General features: G+C 42.4%; 1 protein-coding gene across 1 annotated transcript in view; it reads left to right on the top strand.

Moving 5' to 3' along the window:
* CHRNB4 (cholinergic receptor nicotinic beta 4 subunit) overlaps nucleotides 1–12,714 on the top strand; it is a 157,488-nt gene extending 144,774 nt beyond the window's left edge. The window contains exon 6 of the mRNA XM_069222043.1: nucleotides 9,580–12,714. Within this exon, the coding sequence (XP_069078144.1) occupies nucleotides 9,580–9,732 (153 nt within the window). The 3' untranslated portion in view covers nucleotides 9,733–12,714. The remainder of the gene's footprint in view (nucleotides 1–9,579) is intronic.
* Nucleotides 12,715–19,203: the final 6,489 nt, after the last annotated feature.

Below are 19,203 nucleotides of genomic sequence, written 5' to 3'. Positions count from 1 at the left end.
ATGTAGCATATAATGAGTGAGCTGCAATAATTAGACAGATGAAACAAAGCAAGATATTGAGCATTACAAACATGGTGAAGAATATGAATGATCCAACCATGATGTATGTGGTTCTAGATGTGCTAGAGGTTCCTACCTCCCCTATGTCTCATCTAAGAGAATAGTGGTTGTAACCCTCTGCCTGGCACCATAAAAGGGATTAGCCCAAGCCCCATTCCTGGAAAAAGTATCAGGAATCAGCCTGCTGTGTAGATGGCAATCCTCTCAGGAAGCTGTCAGACAGCGTCAGCAAAGCTGCTTGTCACACAGCAAGTGTCCCAGTATCATTGCAGCAGGAATGCCCTCTAACCTCCTTGGGTCAGTACATTGTTTATATAATGAACCAAGCCACACTGGAAAAGTAGTCCATATGCAATGCTGTGTCTAGGTAGTAGAAGCTGTCTCCTGAATGGGCAACACAAGCTAGCATATTTTGTACTGAGTTCCATTGCCATGAAAAAAACTACTGATTAAATGTCATACAAAGGCTAACTAAACGAGCAGTGTGTTCCTTGCTTTCCTAGAATAAAACCAAACTGATAAATCATCTAAAAGTCATCACTGAAAAACAGTCTTACTAAAATGAATAAAAATTTGAATAAACCATGAACTGTAAAACAAAGCTAAAACAAGGGTGACCAACCTAGGTCCTAGAGGTCCTCATGACAAGACTAAAAAATATTTAAATCCTACCATAAGTATAACATTGGAGAGGTATCATATTTGCACCAGGAAACACAAAGAGACTGGAAGTTTGGATGCTTTTCTGACAGCCTTTAGTATCATAACCACAGCTTACAACTTTGGCACAATTACAGACAATGATAAAGGATCAGCTGAATACTAATTGTAAAAGAAGTCAGGGGAGAATGTGGGTTTTAGGAGACCCTACATTGCAAGAAGTGGTAAAATCCTCCAATACCATTGAGCAATATCTAGGATAAAAAAACTTAATGAAGATAAACAAGGTTGTAGACCAAACTATATTTGTTATATGAGGGATGCAAGGTAAGAGTGAGTCTTTGAAAAATTGTAGAGTGAGAGCAAAACAATGTTTTACAGCTGCGGATGTGTGTCAGATGTAGTAGCGTTCAAAGGATGGCTCCCAATGAAGAAAGAATATGTCATATGTGGACTCTCAGGACACTTTGCTAAAGTCTGCCACAACAGCAAAACTTCGAGCAAGGCCAGAGTAGCAAAAGTGATGGAAGAGTATTCCCCAAGCCTACAACAATGAAGAGATGATGCATTAGAGTTAAAGAACATGGTGCTTGTTGCCCAGATTTGTCAACAGCATCAGTGGTGAGGATGAACTTAGTGTGCCTATGTGTGCACTGGCATTGATGGGAATAGAAGTTGAAGTAACGGGTGATTCTGGTTCCCCCTTCACTGTCATCACAAAGGCACATTTTAAATTCTTCCTTGCACACAAGAATGAGTGATTAATAGAACCAGATGTGAAAGCTGTAACCTTTGATGGGAAAAGTATTAGGTAAGATCTGCATTGATTAAAATTTATGTCACTCTAAAAAAATGTGGGTTTCTTTGGTTTGTCCACTGAAAATAATTCTCAACCCTTGTGAACTAGAATTAGTTCTTGCCATTGCGGTGTCTGATGTCACACAGTTATTTAGCTCCTTCCTACAATCCTTCAAAAATAAGATGGGAAAGTTGGAAGGTTTCATGCACCTTATAAACTGAGATGATGAACAACAGAGATAAGGCAGAAATTGAAAGGTGTGCCTATTAGTGTGTGCAAGAATTTGCAGATTCTAATTGACAACTTACAGAAGGACGGCAAAATTGAAGGAAGAGTTTTCAGATTGAGTTTCACTTGTTTGGACTTGCAAAGGAAAGCAGCAGAGAACGACATTTCTGTGTTGATCTAAGAGTTTTGAATGTATGCATCACAATGTGTAAACATCCAGTTCTGAACATTAAAGAGATAAATTCTCAATTAGATGGTGCTACCATTTTTTTATGCTATACCTGTGCAACATTTACCATCAAATTGACGTTGATGAGGGATCCCGATACTCACTGCCTTCATTAAGCCTTTTGGTGTATTTTAATATACAAGGATAGCGTTTGGCCTTGCATCTGAGGCATCTGCCTTCCAACATTCAATGTTTTATTTGTTCAAATGCATAGAAGATAATGTTAGATGTTTCCAAGATGGCATTTTGGTATTTTCCAAGGACCTAATGAAGCATTATGATGTCTTGCACAAGTTTTTTTCACGCTGTCTAACAAAGGCTTTGCATTGTGCATAGAGAAATGCAAGCTCATTAGGAAACAAGTTGAGTGTTTGGGCTACACTGTCTCTGCTAATGGTGTCTTTGCCAAGGAATATTTGTTGAGAGTGATCAAGTATGCCCTTGCACCCACCAAGGAGGACAATTCATGCCATTTAATGAGCTATGTGAGTAATATTGGAAATTTGTGAAAAATATTGCAATTGCCATGGAGTCATTGCACAAACTGCTATGCAAAGGATAAGAATTCATCTGTACCCAAAACTGCAGGATGCCTTTGAAAACATGTTATCACCAGAAGAATGAGAGGGTGGTGGCATATGGATTAAGAACACTAAGCAAAACTGAAATTGGTTTGCTGTCACTGAGATGGAATAACTTGCCTGTCTGTGGGCCATTAACGACTTCAAAAATTAAATTTTGGGAAACAGTTTTGTTCTTGAAACTGATTATAAGTTGTCTTCAAAATTACAAGAGTACTATTTTGAAATAATATAGGTACCTGGGTGCAAGAACCAATCTGCAGACTGTTGGTCAGGAATATCTGGCTAAATCAGACAGGCATGTAATCTTGATGAGACTGAGTCAAATGTGGCAGAATGCATTGATGAAATGAGTGTTGTGTGTAGTAAAGATGTTGGTTATAAGAAGTAGATGGCTGCAGACGCAAAGGACAAGGTGCTTGATTTAGCAAGAAAACACACTGATGAAGGTTGTCCTTATAGCAAAAGTTTATTTTTCCCAGTTGTGCTGTGGAAACTAAGTTTTCAATTATAAGAATGTTCACCCTCAAGGTATGTGTTAAAACTCTTCTTAAAATAGGCCATGTGTGACACATGGGGCTGTCTGCTTTGAAGAACCTGTCAAGAACTCAGGACGAGTGATGGCCATAGATAGACATAAAAGCAACTCACTTATTCAGACAGTGTGATATATGTGCAGCTTGCAACAAAAGGCCATCACACCATCTATGCAACCTGTAAAGAGGTCGGATGACGCTCAGCAGAAATTAGTTTTGCTATTGCTGGTCTATCTAAGATTATAGCTACACATATTCAAGATGTCGGCTGCCCTGGCTTTAGTGTTTATTTGTTGTGGATTTCAGTGGTGTTTTGTCAGTGTTTTCCAAAACCTGTGTCATTTGTGCTTATCAGTGTTGTTTCAGCTGTCTAATCCCCAAAATAGTTTTAAACTGTGTTTTTCCAGTGTTAACAAAACACATTGGGGGACATTTTGACCCTGGCAGTACAAGACCGCCAGGGCTAAAATGACGGAAGCACCGCCAACAGGCTGGCGGTGCTTCCTGGGGTATCACGACCGCGGCGTCGCACCGTCGGGGCCAGTGGAATTCCGCCACATTTGCCCCAGCGGTGATAATCCGCCGGGGCAGCGCTGCTAGCAGCGCTGCCCAGGGGATTACGAGTCCCCGACCGCCAGCCTTTTTCTGGCGGTTTGAACCACCAGGAAAAGGCTGGCGGTACGGGGAGTCGTGGGGCCCCTGGGGGCCCCTGCACTGCCCATGCCACTGGCATAGCAGACAGTGAAAAGCGCGACGGGTGCAACTGCACCCATCGCACGGCTGCAACACCGCAGGCTCCATTTGGAGCCGGCTCCCATGTTGCAGCCCACATCCCAGCTGGGCCGGCGGGAAGAAACTTGGTTTCCGCCCGCCGGCCCAGCGGGGATGTTAAAATGGGCACTGCGGGAGTGCGCCTGCATTGGCGGCCGCCCGGCGGTTAGAGCTCAAAGTTGTAATGACCCCCATTGTCTTTTTTCCAATGATTGGTATACAGGACATATTTAAATTAAAGGAAGAGTAATGTAGGTTGTGTAGTGTCTTGCCATTGGCAGTGTGTCCAATGGACTTATGTTAGACTGAAGCATAGAAAATATGTGTATTGCACTCTCACTCACACTTACAACTCATTACCTCTCACACATCTCATTACCTCTCACTCTGTATGGACTGGTTAACATGACTATTCATTGATTTAAAAAGTAAGAGTGCTATATTCAAATTGTTTAATGAACACCATCCTGGGCACATCTGGGGGTTATTTGCCTACTGCTTGCTGAATAATATGTCAACCCTGCCAACACCATAGTACCTTCTGAACCCTTTAAAATGTTTACTAACACCAGATGGCATTCTAAGTCACCTTAAACTTAATACTTCAGGCACGCTTGTGACTGCTTTTCTGCACTCTTTGCCTGACTACATTAAGGTGGTGCTATTTTTGTGGTGCCATTTTGCTGTTTACATTGTAACTGTTGGCTCAAAATCCCCAGGAGTAAATGCAGTTCAGTAAAAAGGTAGGTATCACACATAACAATGGGACACCTTTCAGCTATACATTTTGTTGGCATGTGTAAAGACTTGTGTCATATTTTCACCACTATGCCATATGCATGGTGACATCACTATTTTTCATAGGTGCCTGTCACTACACCTTGCAATAAATGGTTAAAGCATGGGATGTTTGGGAGGTGGCCTGCTATCAGTATTGATGGGTTAAAAAAGACGGCTGATGCATCAAAGCGCTACACACATTCTGTGTTTGTGGGTAAATGTGATAGTACATAATGGAGAAGATTTTTATGAGCCAGCCATTTCACCAGTCAGTGGAAGAATTAAACACTGCCAAAAAACATAAATGATTTGAATATTCACAGAAACTCTGCAGTGTATAAAATATTTAAACCTAAAACATGCTTCTAAACCCTACAACTTTAATTCAAGTACACAAAACTGAAGGAAACGAACGTAAGAAGAAACAATATTTTAGTGACATTCCTAATCAACAAAACTCAAGTAGAATAATCTTAGACTATTCTTTCTTGCTGCTGCCTTGTATAACAAAGTTACATATTGTTTGCCTTATGAGAAATAAATAAAAATCACTCATTCTCCATCACTTTCCTTTCTTTTAATGGCATTTTAGTTTGTGGTTGTGCAAGTGTCTTTCTGTGTTTATGTGTTTGCAGTGATAAGGGCTGTTTCTCTTTGGTGGGGCTTGATCAGTTACAATAAGTTTAGCCTAGAAGTGGATTGCCTAGCAAGATGCCCTTGTCCTGATAAATGATCATTCTAAATGACCAGGGGTCAAGTTTGTTATGTTACCACAGGCAAGGTATTTGATTGAAGTTTTCATAAGAGAGGATTATTCTCAAACCATTGCAACTGACAATGGGGTACAACTTATCTCATAGGAGATGGCCGATTTTCTTTCATTGCATAGCACTGAACACAGAAAAACTGTGCTTTACTAGCTGCAATGCAATGGTCAGGTAGAGTGTTTAGAAGAATAGTGCCCACTTGTCATGGGAGTTTCCCCTTTTCTGCTAATAAGAGTGACACTACCTGTGTCCAACGTGTGTCTGTCCCTGATGGTGTAAGTGGCTGTCCATGAGGGCGTACGCAGCTGTCTAAAGTCTAAGTTTCAACATGCAAGTGGGAAACACCTGCAATGGACCTGGAAGAAACAAGGGCCAGAGTACATTCCTAACAGCAAAAGAGCAAGCAGCATTGTAACTCTAGACCTACAGGCATTTCCACAGCCATATCTGTTAGTGATTGGGTCAAGAATAGACCGACCAGACATACTGTAAAGGGTAGGGCTAGGTATTCTAGACCCATTTGTGTTGTCAGTGTTAAGGGTAGTGTGATCACCCAAGATAGTAAGCTCTGGAGTATCTGGAAAGCTGTGGTGCCGAATCTCCGCACTCGGGCGGAGATTCTGCCCAAGTGCGGACATAAAGATACTACACGTAATTTACCTTTGTGAATACCAAAAAGTCATAAACTTAGGCTTTTGGTCTAAACTTAGACCAAAAGTTTAAGTTTACCTTTGTGAATCGGAACCCTTGTCTCCACCCTTCTGATAACTTCTGGCACGTGCTGGCAGCAAAAAATGAAAGGCGAGCAGATCAATTACTTTAAAAAAAAAAATGTTTCATTTGAGAATAATTTAGTTAGTCATTGGTCCCAAACGCCGGGTTACCTTTTAGTAACTTCGACGCACTGAGAGTACGATTCAACAAGGGTAGAGAGGAAGTCTGATGCAGGTTAGATGAGGTCCAGGCCCATGGCCAATAGTGTTCGAATTGCAGCTCCTGTGTTGGACGGAACTCAATTGAAAACAGTTCTGAAAAACTCAGGGTTTAAAGTGTTCCTATCCCAGGTTTGTGTTTAAAGCATCCCACCGTCTGAAGCCTTGAACTGCTAGAAGTTTTAATCAATGTTTCTGCCTCTAAAAGATTATTGGTTGACAGATCTCTGGATGCTTAGCGAATGACTGAACCCCAATGTTGGAACCAGGGGCAGAGAACCTTATGCTATTTTTTTAGGAGCACCAAAGGCAGTTTAGATTAGAGCAAGAAACTCTCCTGGGATAACATATTATTTTTGGAGTTAGGGATAGGTTAGGGATGGGTTACCAGATTTCTTCATGGCATGGAAATACTAGGCCTTAACTAATAACTCAGAACAATCTGTCAGTTCTAGTGTTGAATTAAACCAATAGCAGTAACATTCCTGATAGCCATGATAGTGTGATTATTAAAAGGTATTCCCCGGACGGGAAAAGTGGTTTCCCTGGGACATAGAGCATATAGGAAACTTATGAAGGCTTGAAGCTAGATGTTAATGACCTTATTATATGTGGCCCAGTATTTTGCCTGTTATAAAAGCCCCCAAAGAATTTGCATTATTGGGATTCCTAGTAATCTTGAATGTTGGGGTTTAGCCGGAATTCAGACTTTGAGGTCCGCGCAGATTCTTGCTTGTTGTTTTTCTGAGTTTAAGTCAGGGACTTTGCATGATTGCAGCAAGTGAAATCGTGAGGTGGAGCCCTCTGGAGCTTAAGAGTTCCTGCTAATTGCTTATTTTGGATAGGGCCGTTAACTCTCTTTATTGGCGCCATTGGAATTCTCAGGCCACATGTAATGATTGCCTCCAGGTTCTTGCAGAAGCAGGAAATCTCAGTGAGATGGTGAACTTTTGCTGGTTTTACTGTCTATGTATGTATGTATCAAGAATGATTCTGCATTAAGTTGGGTATCCCCACGTGTTTTCTGTTCTTTGTTCAACATAGCAAGAAAAAGTGCACCATGGCATGCAGATTCAAACTAGGGAACTTACTTTGCATAAATATTTCACAAAACAATGTAAACATTATGAAAGGTATAAAAATCAAAACAAAATCCGCTGCAATGTACAGCAGAAAAAGAAATGCCCATATGATTGCCTAGATCCTGCGTTTTATTGGGGTGGAGGCATAAATAAGGGAGGAAACAAGCATAATGTTAGTCTTGGAATTTTTCTCCACATTACAAACATTGTTTTGTTTGCATACTATCTACCTGAAACTGACTTTTACAGTTGTGTGGTGCATGAAATGTGCATCAAGTGAAGGGACAGGCAACCGTGTTAGCAGCAAGAGACACCATCCATTAGCAAGTGGAAATGCTTTTGTCTATATATTTATCTGAAACTGTAATTCTCGGTGCAAATATCTCACTGATTATTTTCAGAAGCGATGGACTCGTGGACAATTCAGGCTCTGACATGTGGGGGTCTCCTTCCATTTAAGACTGATAATAAATAAGAGTCCTCCCTGCTCGCTCCCCCCAGTGATTACATTTAATTTCTTAGGTGGACAGATGGTGGTTAGAGAGGCAGGCTAGACAATAAAGGGACGGAGATGCACCTTGGTGATCAGGCCTCAGGAAATTGATCATTGCATTCCCTTGACCAGCAGAGCAGTACCAGCGGCTCGGTGGATGGGTGGCATGGTTCATAGTTCTATAGGCTTCACCTGTTATACTGATCAGACCATTATATGGAAATAAGCGCAAATGGGGCCTGGAAGTGCAAAAGAAAAAATATTTTGAAGACTGTTTCTCTTGCAATGTACCGCCCAATCATTTCAGCACAAGCGGGCGTAAAGAAGTAAGGGCCAGATGTAGCAAGAAGGCCAATTGCGAGTTGCTATGCAGAACGGTGTCTCAGACACCGTCTGCGAGTCGCTATGGGGTCGCAAAGAGCCACCTCATTAATATTAATGAGGTGGGTCGCAAATGGCGGCCCCATAGCGACTATGGGCACTCACTGACATGGAGGCCTGCTGTAGTCAGCAGACCTCCATGTCCGTGACTGCTTGTTAATAAAGCAGTTTTTTTTTTTTTAAGTGTAGCCCGTTTTCCTTAAAGGAAAATGAGCTGCACTTAAAAAAAAATCCGAAACCTTTTGTTTCGGAATTGTTTCAGGGCAGGTAGTGGTCCCTTGGACCACTGCCTGCACTGAAAAAATATTTTGGGGTCCATTCACAAAGGGGAAGGGGTCCCATGGGGACCCCTTCCAATTTGCGAGTGGGTTACCATCCACTTCAAGTGGATGGTAACTGCGACTCCATTTGCGACCGCGTATGCGGTCGCAAATGGAATTGCATACCACTGCGAGTCGCAAATAAGAAGGGAACACCCCTTCCTATTTGCGAGTCAGAAATGTATTCTGCGAGTCGGTCTCGACTCGCAAAATGCATTTCTGCATAGCAAACTCCGGTTTGCGACTCTCAAACTGCAATTTTTGCAGTTTGCAAGTCGCAAACTGGTTGCTACATCTGGCCCTAAGAAACGAAACAGTGATGCCGGATGCAAGGTACAAACAGCAGCTGCAAGGATGCAGAATTTCAGGGGCGTTCTTCGTAATAGTGCGCATCTGTACAGCAGCTGGTTGAACCTCATTACTCACTGCACATCAGTTAACTCATGGCTGCTGCTCGTACCTTTATTCCGGAGTGACGCTACTTGGTGATGTGTTGCAGAGGGTGAGGCAAGTGAGTTATGGGGCAGGCCTACATTCCATATGTTGACTTGCACACAGGCAAAGCAGTAAAGAGCCAATGGTGTTTTTCAAGTGAACTATCCTATTGCACAGAGCTCTGGACCAATTTGCTATTTTAGCACTGTCATCTATTTCATTCTGCTGACTCCTGCCCAGAGTGCTGTGCTGGGAAGTCACAGGAGACTTGTGTTGAGATCCGAGAATGGTTTGTAGCCGAACTTTGCACATGGGAGAGGGCGGCTTACAAATGGACCCTTCCAGGAGCTCTGAATTCCCAGCACAGATATTGGCTATTATTGGCCCTGATTGCTCAGCAGTTCTTCCCTGTGCCTGATTCCCTTTCCAAAAATGAAAATATATTTCTCAGAAAGTGCCTCGCGCAACCATGTTTTCTCCTAAATGACAGTGAAAGCAACTGAATGTGTGTGCCTTGTTTTACAGGTGGTTGAAGACTGGAAGTACGTGGCCATGGTGGTGGACCGTCTTTTCCTGTGGATATTCATCTTCGTGTGTGTCCTGGGCACGGTGGGACTATTCATGCAGCCGCTGTTTCAGAACCACCCCCTTAGCAGTCCACAGGACTCTGTGCACTAAACACTGCTAACTGCTCCATAAATGCTATTGCAATGCCCTAGGTTTCTGGCTTGTGTTACTTGTGCATGGAATGGCACTTTCAAGAACTCTTGCTGTGGAAGCTTGGACTTTACGCTTTTTTATTACCAGCTGTGCATCATACTCCAAGCGTGTAACAACAATCCAGCTGTTTCTTAATGTAAAGTTTCTCTAGTATACAGTACATTTTAAAAATTACACTTTTCTTAGTTTTACCAACCATTTGCCTTTGTTTCAGTGAAGGGGTTTCTTGGAAAGATTTTAGGATTGAGAAGACAATATAGGGCAATTGTGTCAGCCTGATCTGATTCAGTAATGCGCACACAAATGCGCTGACACAGGTGGGCAGCGCGCCTATCATTGGAAGGTGAGTGGTGTGTAGGGGAATGGAGAGGTCAGTGGCCGTGCTGGTCAAGTAATGTTGGGGCAGGGCCAGTTGCTTGATTGCTGAGAATCCTCAAAACAGCCCTATAATCTTGCCCCTCTTAACTCCTTGAATTTCACCTGGATTATGAAAGGTAAATCAGAAGGGTTCAGCAAATAATTTTTAATGAATCTGAAATTGCAAATGAAACATGTTTATATGGTTTATGGTGTTCTTATCTATAGGAAATCATTACATTTAAATAAGATTGATTTCTCCAAGCAAATACCTTAAAAGATCATCCTGGGAGGTACGCTGTTATGGCCCAGGGAAGATGTAACCTGCATTGTCATTGGATGGCTAGTAGTGTACATTCGGCTACACAGAGCAGTAATGTGATGCTTCTGTTGATGTGTTACTGCTCTCAGCACAAGAGCTGGTACCTCTGCTGCAAGGACAGTTGCTTCTGTATTCTTTACTTTTTGTAAACATAGTTAAAGAAACACCTCTACATTCTGTTGGACTACATCAAAAGGGCGCGTAATAGCACTAGGTCCCTTCTTTGGTGTCCAAGAAACCCAATAACAACCGATGGGACGTTAGTGCCCTCTTCAGTGCCAGAGACTCTGAACAATTCCTAGTGGCCTGTATTGACCCATACAGACTCTGAAGGACAGCCTACATCCAATAAACAACAGATAAGGTAAGTACACCCATAACCAGAAATGTGATAGCTGCATTCCAAAAGGGTTGGCACATTCAGTACTCTGCCAAGGCACGAATGGAATTACCAGTTCAAAGACGTTCTCAATGCCTTGGATTTTACTGTCTTTAGAGGAGAGTCAGGAAGATAGTGGACGAGAACAAGAGGATGTATTACACCTGGACTGGCTCATTAAAGTGAGTATTTAGTGCATGCCATACAGAGTCCCCGCAACAGAGTACATCACCAATACAATTATTTAGACATATCCTCAGTGCTTGAAATGGAAAATTTAAAGTGCAGGTACTCTGTACTCGAGTACCTGCTTGTTTCTGAGAAGTGCCGGTACTCTCCAATTAAAAGTATTACGTTTTTCTTGAGATGTGCCGGTACTCTACCTCTCAAAATAAAAAAGTGCCGGTACTCAGTACCGGAGAGTACCGGCCCATTTAAAGCACTGCATATCCTGTAACATTTATAATTCATTAAAAATAAAGTGACCCGTGACCAAACATTACCATCAATTGCATTATGGTAATGTAGAAATTGTCGATATGTTGTTTGCATTGTGTTCCACAGCATCTCAAGAGGTGTTGATCATGTCAACATGCTATTACAAAAGGCATAGTTGAGATATCTGTACCTAAACAAAAACAGAGCCACCGAACTATTCGCACACCTTCTACAAATTACAGAATTTATCTGAAATCGTCCTTCATTTCAATATCTAAGTGTCAACATATAAAGGCATTGTCTCTCTGCCCCCTTTCACTTTGCCTTCCTTAGATTAATTTCCTGTGTTATGGTAATTATTCACATTACTAAAAGTGACTTGAGTTTTATAGGATGGCCAAACCATAGACCCCCTCACCCCCCAGTGGGCTTTACAAAGGATTTTTATTTGCCATAAAGCTGCATAATGCCTTGATTTTAAATAAAAAACACGCGAGCATCTTTTGATGAATCTAATTCCTTACTCTAATCCTTATCCTCAATCCATGCTTTGCACTTCATTCTTCTAATTAGAGTAGAACATGAATCTTCTAATTATAGTAAAACGTCAGTCTTATGATTTATGGAACACATATATGTATATAAAACGTAATATTCTTATATCATGGTGAATGCAGAAGAATGGAGCATCGTTACAAATAATGGGTAACACTATAAAAAGCATTTTGTGTTCGACAAAGTAATGAAATTTTTAGTGTGAACACGTGCTTGTTATGTCCTGGGGTGTGCAAGAAACAGTGGGTGTTGTTGATTGGCCACAATGCTGAATGTATACACTTTAAGATCCTGGACCTGGTCCCTGATCCTTTTTGTCAGGTTGATCAGTTGGATCGTGTTAAAAGAGGGGCTGAGTAAAGAGAAAATAAAAAACTTCCACACAGCCAAGTAAGTTTCAGAACAGAAAAACAAAGAACTCGGTATAAAAAATCCTTGCTTCACCCTTTAATGGCATGGGCCAAGCTCCAAACGTAAGGCCTCATTTAGGCCCTCTTTCCTCTGGCTCTACAATGCAGCACCAGCGATATTTAAAGATCCACGCCACCTGGGTAGGGGCTGTTTCACTGAAGTACTTCAGTAGACACAGCAGGAGCAAAATTGCTTAAAGCCAAAAGACCTGGCATGCTTTGGTGGCATGATGGATCAGCTGTTTTTTTTGTTTTTGTTTTGCACAGACATACTCATAAAGCACAGGTTTTGATTTTGAAAAACAAAAAATCAATCTCTCTAATGTTGGCCCATCGTTCATTTGCTTTCCCTAAGCATGCCAACTATTTGGATCAGGAGCGATGTAGTTTCTGTGAAGCCTTCGGTGCTCTCCAGCTGGACCCGTCTCTCCATCTTAGAGGCCTTACACATTATATTGGGTGTTAGGCTCTCCGCCTTGGAGGTCTTACACGTTAGATAGGGTGTTAGGCTATGGCATTCTTAATAAGAATGACAGACAAAGGTTAAAGTTTTAAAGCTTTACTTTAAGAACAAAAACCGAAGCTGGACCATCAACAGGTTAGCACATAAGCGTACAAATCATAAGTACAGGAACTTGGAAAAGTTCAATAGAAAATGCAGCATAAATTCGCTTTCTAAGGTGATTAAAAATGGGGCTCCTAACAGTGGAGAACGCAGGCCCTTTTATAGGACTTTTTAAAGAAAGGATTTCACGCAGTCACTACACAGGAACATGGTTCCCTGGATGTGCACCAATGGGGAACAAGCAAGAAGAAACATGTTACTACAGAATGCCTTTGAGGATTCTCTCATGATACAATTACATTAAAGTCAGGTGTTTACAGAGTCTTTTCAGGTAATGTGAGTTGATACAAATTATGAAATGTGGACTGCGACATCCAACTTGTCCTCGATTAGGTGCATCATGATCAATAAAAATGGGGAATCCTTAGTCCTTCAGTGCAAAGCTCACAATTCTTTATTACAGTAAAGAAAACAGCAGTAGCAGTGATCACATGGTCATTTGAAGCTCCAGAAAAGCATAACATTGGCCTATGTTAGCTCAGGGTTGCTTTCTAATACATTAAAGACTACATTTCATTAAAACAAAACCCACATTAACGTGTTAGGAGCTGTCTCATATTTTTCCCTGCCTATGACTGCCATGCCATGTATGTCAGCTTCAATAGGAATCAAGCATTTGCAATGCAATGGGTCTTACATTTGCTTGAGTTAGAGCTATTGGCATTGTAAATTCATAATTGGACTTTTCTTGCCACATAAACTGGTCAACTCTGGCTCATAATTTGGGGCCAGATGTATGAACAGATTTTGCACTCGCAAACAGCGAAATCGTCTGTTTGCGAGTGCAAAATCGAGGTCTGCAATGCATCAAATGCATTCGCAGACCAAAAACAGAAAATCGCAAAAATTGCGATTTTCTGCGTTGCGACCTGGATTTTGTGAATCGCAATTTGCGATTGGCAAGATCCAGGTTGCAATGCAATTCTGCAAAAAATCGCAAATTGCGATTTTTCGCAGAATGGTATTTTGCAAGTGCAAAATACCATGACCTGCAACCAGGTGGTAACCTGGTGCAAAATTAAAAAATGCAGTAAAACTGCATTTTTAAATTTTATATGTAAACACACATGCCCTTTTGGCATGTGTGTACTTTACATGTGGAAAAAAAAAATGGGGTGCAGGAAAGGGGGCCTTAGGCCCCCAGCACCCTGGCCCTTTGCTTTTCCCAAATTGCGATTTCTGTTTCAGAAATCGCAATTAGCGAAATGCAACAAATTCGCAGCTATGGGCCAAAAGGCCCATAGCTGCGAATGGGGCCAGTATCGCAATTTGCGATTCGGTAATTGCATTTGCGATTTTTAAGAAATCGCAATTACCGAATCGCAAATGTGATACATGGCCCTTTGCGAGTCGGTAATTGCGATTTCCTAAAAATCGCAATTACCGAATCGCAATGGGCCAGATTCATACATCTGGCCCATAGTCTTTTCCTGCCACATAATTCCAGTGGCCCTGCATATAACTAAAGCACTTCCATTTACTTTCTTCCTGTATCCGCAGCCAAAGATGAAAATGTTGCAATTTAGCATCCTAATTTAAATCTGCCATGCTAATTCCAATAGAATACCACTTTCACCACCCCACCATCAGAGTTGCTGACTGGATAATAGAATTCCCAAAACAAGACAGCCATGGAGGAGTAACAAGATAAATAAACTAGAAGGGTCACCCAAACATATCAAGAGTGTTAAACAGTCATACTGTAATAAGGGTGCTAAACTGGCTTGAATCATGGTCATAATTGCAATAAGGAGAGATTAATAAAACATATACAATCATCATATAAACCTAATAAAACTCTTTATTGGAAGTAAATGTTTGCCATTAGACTGTAATGCTCAGAAGAGCACCTAGAGCACACCACAATGAAAATAGCATTTGTAAGAAACAAGGTCATGTTACTATATTCTAGGAAAACAAAATAAATGAATGTATTGCAGTGTAACCATATATTTAGCCCTTAGAAGACATAGGCCCTCATTCTAACCCCGGCGGTCTCAGACCGCCGGGGCCAGGGTCGGCGGGAGCACCGCCGACAGACCGGCGGTGCCCCGCAGGGCATTCTGACCACGGCGGTTTGGCCGCGGTCAGAAAGGGTAAACCGGCGGTCTCCCGCCGGTTTACCGCTGCCCTTAGAATCCCCCATGGCGGCGCAGCTTGCTGCGCCGCCATGGAGGATTCTGACACCCCCTACCGCCATCCTGTTCCTGGCGGTTCGCCCGCCAGGAACAGGATGGCGGTAGGGGGTGCCGCGGGGCCCCTGGGGGCCCCTGCCGTGCCCATGCCAATGGCATGGGCACGGCAGGGGCCCCCGTAAGAGGGCCCCACAAAGTATTTCAGTGTCTGCCTAGCAGACACTGAAATACGCGACGGGTGCAACTGCACCCGTCGCACCTTCCCACTCCGCCGGCTCAATTCTGAGCCGGCATCTTAGTAGGAAGGTTGATTTGCCCTGGGCTGGCGGGCGGCCTTTTGGTGGCCGCCCGCCAGCCCAGGGCAAATCCCAAAATACCCTCAGCGGTCTTTCGACCGCGGAGCGGTATTTTGGTGGGGGAACTTCGGCGGGCGGCCTCCGCCGCCCGCCGAAGTTAGAATCACCCCCATAGTGTACTACACAATTGCAGGACTAGCAGACCTACTGCAATGATATTACAAACAAGGTCCTTAAAAGACAAACTATTCTCAGCTGCCATGAGAGAGGTTAAAAAGACACTGAATGGAGGGAGGGTTTATTATTTTGGGGTCCACACTAACCTAGTGTGGGGACCCTGAGATGATCTAGACAGAAAGATCAGGTTGTGGTGAACATTTTGAAGGTGATCCCCTGGTCCTAGGACCACCACAGGCTGAGTTATGAGCAAAAATGTTTTGTAAAAGAATGCCCTGCAAAGCACAATGGGACGACCAAGCGCAGCAAATGTTGTAGTATGTTGACTGTAATACTCAGAACAGCCCAATAGAGGGCACCACAATAATAATATAATTTGTAAAAGGAACATGGTCATATAACCATATAATTAGTCCCAAGAGGGCAAAACCACATGAAAATAGAATTACACAAAGTAATGCAGTGCAACCATATATTTTGTCCCTAGAGAAAGTAGTGCCTTATACATTTTCAGTCCTACTGCAATACTAAGGCCCTAATAAAACACAAACTACTCTAAACTGTAAAACAAAAGTTTCCATCCATAAGAGAGCTTAAAAAAGGATTGCTTGGTGGGAGGTGTTATTATTTTGGGATCACCACTAACCTAGTGTAGGGACATAAATATGACCTAAACAGAAAGAGTGTATCATGCTGAACGTTTTGGTGGTGGTTCCATTGTCCTAGTTATGGGCAAAAATGTTTTTCAATAAGAATGCTTGCAAAGCATTATAAGTCAAGTTTTCCAGAATGCAGTTAATATTGTAGTATCAGCTCTCCCACTGTGCTGGGAGAACCCCATTGTGGATTTCTGTGTTTTTTACATGAAGTATTAATCAATTGTAAGTGTTTTTGGGAAAGCTATGGAGCATGAAAGAGAGAGCCAAAAGAAATGACTCTGATTTTGTAACAATGTGTACAATGTGGCCAGCGCTTCAATACCACCAATGGAGTTTGCAATGTTGGCGCTGTGAGTGATGTGAGGACCATGGCGCATGAAGGGGAGAGACAAAATAAAACAATAGTTTACCCACGCTGAAGTATATCTGCAATCGTACAATTATTCATGTAACAGGGTCAGTCTACAAGGCGGTAACAAAACTGTCCCAAGGCAGGACAAACGTAAAGCAATTATCAATCACATCAAGGGATTTTTGAAAGGCAACGCCAGGAACAAATGAAACTGTCAGGCGTGAGGTGGGTGTAGTTAAAAGCCCACAATGCTTACAACAGGTCAAAGTGCATGTGCTCTCAACCTAATAATAGCTATTGAAGCCTGTCATAGCCCACTTGTAATGTCTCCCTGACAGTGGTACCAGTTGAGACTCCAAATTTAGAAACTTGTTTGCCCCTCTCCTGCAAATATGTTGAAAAAACCTAGAGTTTGTTGAACAAGGCATATCTGCCAATATATGGCCATCATTGCCTTATTATCTGACTCACTGAGAAACAGTGAATCTTGGAGTGAAAAGGTATGAGAAAGTCATCCTTTTAGCATGTTCACCTCAATATCTGACTGATACTGGTGGTAACTGAACCTGACTGTGCCCTGTGTTCTGCTAAACAGGCCCAGTGCCAGTGCTCTGAATAAAATGTGTAAGGTAAAATGGTACAATTACCTTTGGCAATGACAGGCCCATGTAAGTCCCTACCAAATAATAGGGCACGGGGTATTCAAACTACATATAAGTCCTTAGTATATAATAGGGTATGGAAGTTTAGAAGCCCAGTAGATTTTCTGCATTGGAGTGTGCACTGCTGTGTTGCATGCTGTAATTTTTAAAGGCAGCCCTGTCTTGCAGACCGCCTTTAAAAAGTAAAATGTGTGCAAATTCTACTTTGAAATTAAAGGTACTTCCAAAGTGATAATCTACCTTTTTTACATATGTCACCCCTATAGTCTCCCCTAGATGTCCCAGGGGTGGGGTGCCATGTAACTATAGCAGGGACATTATAAAATATGTTTTATATGCCCTGGTGAGGGAAAAACTGCACCTTTCATTTTTCCTCATTGTTGGTACCTTGGTCAATAGGCTAAGATAGGAATATTTTCCATAGCATGAGTATTTCTAGGAAGGAGCTAAATGTGTCATGAAAGGATTCAAAAGCTTGGTCATGATAAATCCAACAATTTGCCACTGTTGAATAACTAATACAGATAACTTATAAGACTTTCCTTTCTGTGAGCAAAATTACAGCCTGCAAGTGGCCTCTCCTGCCAGGCTGCTATGACGAGGTGATAAGTGGCCTGCACTGAGGAGAGGCTATCTGATGGGGGGAGGGTGTCAGATGCTGAGGCCAGGCGAGGAAGGGGGGCGGGGCTGGGAAAATCAATCTGGGCTTCAAAGGAAGCCGGGCATAAAGGAATGCCAGCCAGGCCTGCCCTCTCACCCTGTACCCCACAGATAGACAGCAGGCCTAGGAAAGGAATTTGCAGATGTCCAGAAGGGGGTGTTGGTGGAAATGACCACACTAGTAGATTGGTGTAACTAGGTCTTGCTCCTCTAGAGGAAAATCATCCATCTTGGAATTTTAAACTGCAGTGCTTTATGGGACAAGAAAATGCCATACTTTGGAGCAAGCTGTCATGCTTCTGGGTGGCACCCTGCAGCTTATTGGACAAAGGTGCCCCCTTGCTTGTCCTCTAAGATGATTGAATATAAGTGGCTGATCCGCATTGCAACTCAGATCTGCTGTCTGAAACCAAAAGAAGAAAAAACCCTTGGGTTCAACCCAGAGGACTGCACACTGAAGATCTGCTCCTGTTGCACACTGGAACAACAGCGTGAAGGACTTTGCCTTGCTTCAAAAAGGACTCAGGAGTGGACTCCCTGAAAGCAACAGGTTAACAGAGCTTGCCTGCACCAACTATCACAAAAGTCCCCAGCCTTGAGTGAGTCCAGTGGACTTTTAAGGATTTGGCCAGGTGAATTGTGGGAATTGTGGTACTAAACTTCCAAGGACCATCTCCTTCTAAACCCTTGGATATGTGTTCTGGACACTTTGAACCCTCAAGAGGAGCTTCAGGAATAAGTTGAGCAACTTTTGGAAAAAGCCCTATAGATGGACTGACCCGACATTATGAGTCATGCGGACTACCTTCAACCGCATCCCGGCCAGGATTTCAGATTCATCCCGCTAAAAGCTCTGGAGCTCCAGACCTTCAGGATTTGAGCGGGGTCTCATGAAAAATCAGTCTGACGGTGTCACATAAAAATCAGCTTGCTGAGGAGGACCACACGACATTGAGAGAGAAAAGGTCCAGAAAACTTTGTAAGTGGGAAAGCAAACGTTTGACAGAGGCCTCCCACTCAGTGTATCCGAGCAGGGTTCCATTGCGGTCAGCCTCAAACTTTGACTTTGTCCAGGTCAAGCATGATCAGCTGTCCTTAGCTGATTTTTATTGATTTCTAAGCACTAGAAAGCACCGTTTTTTATTTAATCTTTAAAAAATCATAACTCTGGCTTTTTATATTTGATTTCTTTTTGTTTTCGTGGCATTTTAAAGATAAAAATATTTACTATTTTTGTAAATTGGTGTGGGATCTTTTTATTGTCTGTTTTGTCTTACTTATTTACTGTACTGATGTATTTAAATTCTTTACATAACTGTCTCCTAATTAAAGCCCGCCTGCCCGTTGTGAAGATCAAGGGTTGAGCCATGGGCTGAAGTTTTGAGACCTTAACTGGGCCTAA

The sequence above is a fragment of the Pleurodeles waltl genome, chromosome 3_1 (assembly GCF_031143425.1).
Source record: "Pleurodeles waltl isolate 20211129_DDA chromosome 3_1, aPleWal1.hap1.20221129, whole genome shotgun sequence".
In the NCBI taxonomy this organism is placed as follows: Eukaryota; Metazoa; Chordata; class Amphibia; order Caudata; family Salamandridae; genus Pleurodeles; species Pleurodeles waltl.
Note: the sequence above shows the minus strand (reverse complement) of the source record. Positions and strands in the feature narration are given on the sequence as shown.